The 8,771-nt window shown below is 40.9% G+C and overlaps 2 protein-coding genes across 2 annotated transcripts; one reads left to right on the top strand and one right to left on the bottom strand.

Moving 5' to 3' along the window:
* Window positions 1-228: 228 nt before the first annotated feature.
* LOC118123982 (dexamethasone-induced Ras-related protein 1) lies at window positions 229-1,618 on the top strand. Its single transcript, XM_035181729.2, has 2 exons — window positions 229-614; window positions 724-1,618. Exons 1-2 carry the CDS (start codon window positions 344-346, stop codon window positions 1,245-1,247), a joined length of 795 nt encoding a protein of 264 aa, XP_035037620.1. The 5' UTR covers window positions 229-343; the 3' UTR covers window positions 1,248-1,618.
* Window positions 1,619-2,016: 398 nt separating this feature from the next.
* Window positions 2,017-2,885, bottom strand: med9 (mediator complex subunit 9). Its single transcript, XM_035181730.2, has 2 exons — window positions 2,741-2,885; window positions 2,017-2,526 (listed from the first exon to the last, which is right to left on the bottom strand). The coding sequence occupies exons 1-2, from the start codon at window positions 2,818-2,820 to the stop codon at window positions 2,307-2,309; spliced, it is 300 nt and encodes a 99-aa protein (XP_035037621.1). The 5' UTR covers window positions 2,821-2,885; the 3' UTR covers window positions 2,017-2,306.
* Between the last annotated feature and the right edge of the window lie 5,886 nt (window positions 2,886-8,771).

Below are 8,771 nucleotides of genomic sequence, written 5' to 3' on the forward strand. Positions count from 1 at the left end.
ATATGATGTTGAAATGATCAAACAATGAAGTTATCATGTGTAAAATCAAACCCGTATCTTTCCCTGTATTGTGCTGACGGGGGCTGGATACATCTGACGCACAAAAAAACAACCATAGTAACACTATGATTTCGGGTCCTTCTCCCGCTTCGCCATGGATGGAGCATGACGCGTGACGCATTGGGGGCGCGGCTCACTCGCCCCATATATTGCCAGCATGCGCTCCTCCATCTCCAGAGCGAGCTCGCAGATCGCTGGGACTGAACCTTCACATCACTCCAAAGGATTTTAAACCCCCCCACAATCTAAACCAGCGTCCACGGGGTTGCAGTCAGTTGCAAGCATGATTAAGAAAATGTCTCCATCCGAGAACGAGTTCGACATACCGGCCAAGAACTGCCACAGGATGGTGATCATGGGCTCCACCAAAGTTGGGAAGACCGCCATCATCTCTCGGTTTCTGAACGAGAGGTTTGATGATCCGTACACGCCGACTATTGAGGATTTCCACAGGAAATTCTACAGCATCCGGGGAGAAGTTTACCAGCTGGACATTTTGGATACATCTGGAAATCACCCCTTCCCTGCAATGAGGAGGCTTTCAATTCTTACTGGTGAGTTTGAAACCACTTCACGCCTCATATGACTCTGATCCCTGCAGTTTGTTCAAATGAAATTATAATGATTTTATACTAAACTCGTTTTCCTCTTTGTGTTTTACAGGTGATGTGTTCATCCTGGTGTTCAGCCTGGACAACAGGGAGTCCTTCGAGGAGGTGCAGCGCCTGAAGCGACAGATCCACGAGACCAAGTCGTGCCTGCGAAACAAAACCAAGGAGAACGTGGACGTCCCGCTGGTGATCTGCGGCAACAAGTGCGACAAAGACTTCTACCGGGAGGTGCAGGAGGAGGAGATCGAGCAGCTGGTGAACGGAGACGAGCACTGCGCCTACTTTGAAATCTCGGCCAAGAAGAACACCAACGTGGACCAAATGTTTCAGACTCTCTTTACAATGGCGAAGCTGCCCAACGAAATGAGCCCCGACCGCCACAGCAAGGTTTCCCTCCAGTACTGCGACGTTCTCCACAGAAAGTCCTCCCGAAACAAGAAGTGCAAAGACGGGAACGCATACGGGATTGTGGCGCCGTTTGCGCGGAGACCCAGCGTGCACAGTGACTTGATGTACATCAAGGAGAAGGCAGTGGGAGGAGGTCAGGCCAAAGAGAAGGGCTGCATCATCTGCTGACACTTGTTTCTGTCATGGTGCAAGAGACTTTTTCTTCGAGAGACTTGAAAGAGCCCGAGACGGAGTACAGAGCTCTGAAGACAATAAACTGTAGCTCCTGGTGCCTTGGTGCGATCCAACCTGAGCTGAGGCATGTGGGGCGGGTGGCTCAGCTCACCGCTGTGTGTTGATGCTCCAACAAAAAATGCTGTCAAATCTGTACATTAGTTTGCCAAGAGTAGCACTTTAGAAGAAAAAAAAACCGTTTACATTTTTGCTATTTTTTTTCAAACTCCGGATGTTTGTTGCATTATGAACAAATTTGAATCTGAATGTATATTTATTATGTCTGTCAATTTTTGCAGAATAATTAAAACCTTGTTACTTTCATAGTCTGTTTTCCCCTCCTCTTTTCTTTCACGCAAAACACAATGAAGTTGCACTAAAAGAGCACACAGGCTAAAATGCACACGTTTCTGCAGCCTGCCTCTGCTGGAAAATATTCTTCTTTCTGACATCATATTCTTCCTCTTCCTGTCACTTCATACCCAAACAACTGCTGAACCGAGAGTCCAGTAGGGACCCTTAGCCCACTCACTACAGTTGAAAGCACTTCCACTCCCATTTAACTCAAAGTAATCTCCGCCCCTGCCATTATGTGTGGATATACAGTATGGACTGAATCACTGGATTTCAGAAGCACAAATCCTTTCTTAAACCATCAAACATTATAAAGAATCGCTGTGAGTTTTCATAACTTAAAGAAGTAAGAATTGGTCAAGGGCCACGATTTAAGCCAGTTAGTGCTTAATGAACTCATTTTATTACAAAATAAGAGAGTTGGTAGATCAGAAACTTACACAATGAAAAACTACATTTATACAAACTCAAAGAACTAATGTGCATCTTTAGTATAGAAAAAAAAAAAAAAGAACAGAGAGAACAATGTCTGGAAAAAGACTGTTCACTGCAACAGAGAGAGAAGAAGAATCAGTCCCTCTTCATTTTAAACGTCCATCCAGTCTCTTATCTGCTGCGGTGAGGATGTCCCTCCTGCACCGCAGGGATCGGTCTCCAGTGTCACGACGCTTTGGGCACGTCAAACATGCACAGGCTCTTGTATTTCTGCAGCAGCTGGTTCTTGGTGCGGACCTGCTCCCGCAGCGTGGTCAGCTGCTGCTGCTGCTCCCCCGGGCTGCAGTCGATCCCGGGCATGTTGGAGATCTGCTCCCGAGCCTCCTGGATCTTCGTCTTCAGCTTGGCCAGCTCCTGGTGGACGTCCTGGCTGTCCTTGTCCATGCTGAGAAGACAAGGACACGGGTGGGTTAAACATCACGCGTGCGTGTTTTCATTTGAGGACATCTACATTTTCAAGTGGTTTCCGACTGTTAGCAGCTAACGTTAGCTTTAGCTAGCACAACAACAAGCTCGGGAAACTGCAGTGAACGCAGGTAAACGAGTTAGCACAGAGCAGTGAACCGACAGTTCGTAACAACACATGTCTGCCATCTTACCATTTGATAATGTCATGAACTAAAGGCAACAAGGAGCAATCCTCGCCTTCCTTCTCCACATTCTGCTGAGCTGCCGCCATCGCGACGCTGCTTGCTCGCTGCGCAGAAAATTGACGTCACGTATCAGCTGCTGACGTCAATACACAGAAAAACGCCCCTAAACATATAAATAAGATTAATTAACTCCGTGAAATGCATAACCAACATTTGAGTGACCCAATTAAAAAAATATAAATTATCAATATTGAGTAAACCAATTAAATTAACCAGCTGATAATTGATTAATAATATATATTTATTTTATTTTGTGCCATGTAGAAAAGAAAACACACAACTTTAAAATATCTTATACGTTAATTTATAGTTATTAAAATGTACAATCTAAATTCCTGTGTTGGTCAATTTAATGAATCTTATTGTAAGAGTGTGCCCAAATTGTTCATATTGTTATATACATATACCCCAGTTTGCAAGCTTTTAGATATCCTGCCATCTATGTAGACGTCAATCTTTTCAATCATATCCCTGATAGCCTATATTCCCGCAGAATGAGGCCACAGACATACACAGAACAAACAAGCCTGACCTGCTATGAGCAGAAATAAACACTTCTCACCCCACTACTTAGCAACCTTAAGCATCTGTACCTGCTGTGTGACGCTGCATGGCATGCATGTAGAGTGAAACATGGCAACCTGTGTAAATATTAGTTGGCCCGATGACACGACTATGGTCTAATACACTGTGATGACTCCCACTTGATATGTGTTTTATGGATCAGTGACGAGTTGCATTAAGGTTATTTGTGTGTATCGCTCTTACTTGTCTGCACACTTGGCTGCCTCGTGTCATAATTAGATTAATGATACAGAATAAAAGGGGAAACCTACCAAGCTATGGACAATGGTCAGCATCACCACAGCTTCATACACTATATTTCTAAGCAACGGCCAATGGCCTCTGACTATCTAAATCGCAGTTGCCTATCTCTCAGTGGGTATCACCACAATGCAAGTAAGGAAAGCAAATATACACCTGGCCTGGTCCATTTTTTCTTCCCGTTGCATTGACCCATTATCCTGTGATATGAGGCCTCTGCAACCCACAGGTCTCCATCCTTCTCTTAGTCCCATAAGCAACATTAACCTGCAACTTAAACATCTCATTTTAGGTTGCTAAGTCAGTTGATGATTGGTAATATAGCATTTGTTGAGTTACATATCTTCTCCCTTGAATCAATGTCTTTTATAATAGCAAAACCTCACAGGAGCATAACTGGTCTCTGCCACTTGTTGAGATGCTATGGTGTTTGTTCTAAACCTCACTGACCTACATATTCTCAGAGCTATTTGTTCACACAATATACTCCCCCACACCTGGTAAATACTGTAGGGACACATTCTCATTAGCCACCACAGCAGAGAGTCCACTGTCGTGACGCAGCCGGTAAAGACCTCATTAAGAGTAGCTTTTGTGAGAGTTAAGCACTAATTTAGACGTGAGGTTTGTTGGGTATTTTTTATCCTGTGGTTGCACCTCCGACTGAGTGACAGTGTTGACGGCCTAATTGACACTGAAACAATCATTCTGTGCTCATGTTTACTGGGCGCCACAAGTGGCTGAAATCTACGGAGCTGGTATATGTGACCCAGATCTGAGTTTGATGGGGATTAAGAACCCCAAAGATGAAAGCTCAGACACCTTAGTTCGGTAAAGTGGGTCATTTTGTGACCCAACAATGTCATCCGGAATATCATTCATAGTGTTACTGTAATTGGAATGAAAATAGAATGCTGCAGCTGTGTCATGGAGTAAATTGACAGCAGTTCCTTGCTCAGGTAAGTATCAGATTTGTATGCGCACATGGGAGTTTGTTACATTTTACTTTTTTTTTCATTGTTACTTTTGTTTCATGAAAATGCATCCTGAGTTACTGTGACCCATTTCCAGCCTGGGACCTGGCCATCAAACAGGAAGAGACTTGCCACCTCTCACTGTTTGTCAGAATCACTGATGAATGATTTGCTTTGCTTTGTCCCTTGGACTCTGTAAAAGATAAATGAACTAGCGCGCAAACCTCATTGCTTATATAGAAATGTAAATATGATGCTGAGCATTTGATATGTATCTACATTGATATCAAAAAGCAGGATTACAAATAGTGGTAACATTGAGCCTTGTCATTTCTTAATTATACATGTTTGAATGTGAATCTAACTGATATCATTCATACATTTAAACCTCATTATGTTTTCATGGTTATCTGTATGAAATATAATCTTTGGACCTCTGTCACGAAGATAACATTTTGAAAAGTTTGATGAGATTCAGGTTTTGATTATATATCCTGTTTTTTTATTCTCATTTTTAACTTTAACAATTTAAGCCACCCGAGTAGAGCTTTGGTTCCATAAACTTTGTCAATCATCTTAATACATAAAAAAGTGTTGGAATTATACTTTTAAGCATTTTCACAGGCATAAATTATATTTAAATTTATTAACGGTTATTTTCTTTTTCCAAGAAATGGCAATTTGGTTTTGTTCCACAAAAAGAAAAAAAAATCGGAGTGCTTACAGAGGTCACATATATTAACAGATGTTGAGTGTCATTGTAAAAGCTGTCTAATGTGTTTCAACATGACCTCTCCATTATTTACTTTATCAAACAAACTCCATTAAGCCTGTGCAGCTTCTGCACACTCTGGAGAGTCATGTAACTAATAATGAAGCAGTTATTCTGCCATGGAGCACCATTGGTGAACGAGAGAGGATTTTCTTTTATATTTTACTTTCAGTAAAGACATTATTAATTTGGTATTGTGTGCAGTTCTCACACCTTTTCATCATCAATGAAACAATCAGCAGCTAAAGACAGACAGTTATTTTTCCTTGTAAGGGTCTGAATAAATTAATTTCTACATCTTTCTGTAACACCATGTTATGGGTTAGTTACCAAATTTCAAGAGAATAATATCAACAAACTTGTAAATTTTCCTATTTCTCCTATTTCTCTCTCTATTTCCAAGTAAACGTCATGTAAATGTCAGGCAGGAACGGACTCAGTGAGAAAGGTCAAAGACACAATGGTTTCCTAAATATTCTGGCTCCCGACTGATTTTCCCACGTATGAACTTTAGCTGTGAAATACTTGCATCTTTCTGGAAATGGTCTCATGTGCAGCTTCGAGTAAACTTGTGATTTATGACTGACAAGGGAGCTCTGGATAACTTTTGGGCTCAGGTTCACTTCAGGCAGCTCCAGTTTATCCCCGACATAGCACTCCCCAAGTGGCCGGCCTCACCCCGCCCAGAGCTTCTGTGCTGACGTCTCTGCTGACAGCTTCCAGCAGATGTGCCACCTCCACGCATCTCTGGTACAGAGCCGGCCGGATGCTGATATCCTGCCTGATGATCTGACCTCTAATCTTAGCACCAGTCTCCATATGCAAGTTAATAACTGTGAAATTTCCAAGTGAAAAAACCCTGTATCAATAGATTGAATAAATTCTAATGATAGATTTAATAAATATCTGTTGTGTTGGGTATATGCCAACACTACGAACAACTTTGGCTTTCATGTGACCTCTTTAAGCACACAGAGATTGACCTTTTCTAAAGTAGAGTCACTGATCAGTGTAACATAAGCAGTTAATTTTTAATGTTTCACCAGACTGGAAGTGTGTAAAACGTTTTCCAGTTTTTCACATTTGTATGCAAAAGATTAAGATTTCACAAATACAGCAGCGTCAAATTGGTTAAAAGAATAATTTACTACTCACTAAATGAAACATGCAATTGATTTTACTCTAGATTGTTAGATTAATACCACAGAACTGGCTCATCCTCATTGGTGTCTGCCAGGGCAGTCAAATTTCCTAGAAGGCCGGGGCTGAGTTACATGGAGCCTTAAAATCTCCTGGGTTTCAAAAGGCCTCTTCGGTTCCATGATTACATTACAGCTGGTGTTATAGCTGCAAAGGAGTCACGCATGCTTTGAACAAGTAGTGTAGTTACTGCCAGTTGGCCCTGCATGCGCATAAGCACTCAATTTATGTGAATCCGTGTGCGCTTGTGTATGAAAAGAAAAACATGTTCGAAATCTTTGAGTAGTTAAACAATACAAAAATTATTTGTCACATTTAACATTTAGCTGTTTCATTTATAATATTAATCTTGACCGTATACCTCAGGCAATTGAAGTAATTCTTAAGTCATTTAGTCATTTTTATCAGATTCCTCTGGACACTGCAGCGTTGGAAAAATAAGGAGATGCATTATGTTTTGTCGAACCCATTACTTGTTTTTTTTACATTACTGTTGATACAATACACATATAACAACAATGCAAACACACGAAAGGCAAAATGCTCAGCAACCATTTGTGTGCACAGAAAATACTTTAGAAAATATAAGAGAAGAGCAATAAAGAAACAAGTGGGAGGCGAGTGGAGAGTAAATGCTGGTTCTTCATCTGCTTCTTATTATTACAACTAAAAAGCTTTCATATCGAAAGATCAAAATCTGATCTGATCAGATGGGTAGATTTATACTGCCCCCAAGTGTACAATCAAGGAAATAACGGTTTGATTTCACCTCATAAACAAGCTCTTGTTTTTGCATGTGAAACCAAAAAGCTAATTCAGAGCAGTGAATCATGCGACACAGACCCACATACCTGGAAATCAGCCTGTTTTCCACAATATTTATGATGGAGTGAATCGGAGAAGAAAATAAAGAAGCTGCTTGCATTGGGTAAACCTCTCTGGTGTACATTATAACTGTCAGCACCACTTCTCCCACAATCTGCCACAGATGAGGAGCCCATGAGGAGATCCCCTGGGAGCAAGGTTATATGTTTAACAATGGGTTGGCCTGTTACCACTAATTTAAGACATATCTGACGAATTCAATTACCAGTAGACATTCCTACTGTACAGCAACCCTGTACTCCATCGTCACATGTTCTGCACCAGTGTACACCCTTGTTGCTATGTGATGACAGGAATTTGAAATTAGAGACAGTTCTTTTTTACCTTCCCCAAAGAGGTACTGTTTTATCTGCATTTGTTTGATATTTAACATGATTATGCAAAAACTACCAGGCAGATTACCATGTAACTTGGTGGAAGGATGTGGTATGGCTCAGAGAAGAACACATTCAATTTTGGTGCAGATCCGGATCAGGGGGCAGATCCAGGATCTTTTTAAACATTTTCGGACAGGGTATTGACATTTTTGTGAATTTTTAAAGACATTGAAAAACAGTAAAGGAACTGATATCTACAAGGGTGTGTACTTTGGGGCAGTTTGATTAATTTTATGGGGGTTGTTGGACCTTGGCAGAGGTATACGCTCTACTCAGTGCTTTTCTATTAGGTCCTCAGGAAAGACCCTACTCACCATTCCACAGTCTGAGGACCAAAGGTGACCGGCACTTTTCTGTCCTGTGGATATTCATCTGGAAAACTCTTTGTCCTCTTTTAAATCTCTCTCAAAGACACGTTTATAGAGGTGTGCATTTTCCTAGTTCTGACCTTACTGTCTATTTTAATAATTTATGATGTTTTATATTATCTTAATATTTGTTATCTCTGTATCTGTGCTCTATTGTGTGATCTTCAAATTGCTTTTCAATTGTTTCTTGTTGCTTGCTTTATATGTGTCCTATTGTTTGCCTTCAATTTTTAATTTTTAGCTTGTAAAGCACCTTGTATCTGTGTTTAGAAATGTGATATATAAATAAAGTTTATTATTATTATTATTATAGTTTATTGTTATTCCCCATTGTACTATATTTCTAATTCAGCAGCTGCAGCACAGATCATGAACCTGAGCTCCCAATGGAGACGTGAGGCCTGTATTGTAGAGACTTTAGCAACGGCCCTGGTCCTATTGACATGCTTCCTATACATCAATATAACGATATAATGTATAGATTTATTTTGTATTTGTCCCAAGAGGGCCCAGTCGCTACATACAACACATAACCACTAGGTGGTAGGCTTTCATTGATGGTGCAAAGAGGTGAGG

The sequence above is a fragment of the Hippoglossus stenolepis genome, chromosome 16, assembly GCF_022539355.2.
Source record: "Hippoglossus stenolepis isolate QCI-W04-F060 chromosome 16, HSTE1.2, whole genome shotgun sequence".
Lineage (NCBI taxonomy): Eukaryota > Metazoa > Chordata > Actinopteri > Pleuronectiformes > Pleuronectidae > Hippoglossus > Hippoglossus stenolepis.

Coding starts and splice junctions, on each gene's coding strand:
- LOC118123982 (XM_035181729.2), top strand. CDS start 344: ATGATTAAGAAAATGTCTCCATCCGAGAACGAGTTCGACATACCGGCC. Junction 615..723: donor GAGGCTTTCAATTCTTACTG/GTGAGTTTGAAA, acceptor TGTGTTTTACAG/GTGATGTGTTCATCCTGGTG.
- med9 (XM_035181730.2), bottom strand. CDS start 2,820: ATGGCGGCAGCTCAGCAGAATGTGGAGAAGGAAGGCGAGGATTGCTCC. Junction 2,527..2,740: donor GTTCATGACATTATCAAATG/GTAAGATGGCAG, acceptor TTGTCTTCTCAG/CATGGACAAGGACAGCCAGG.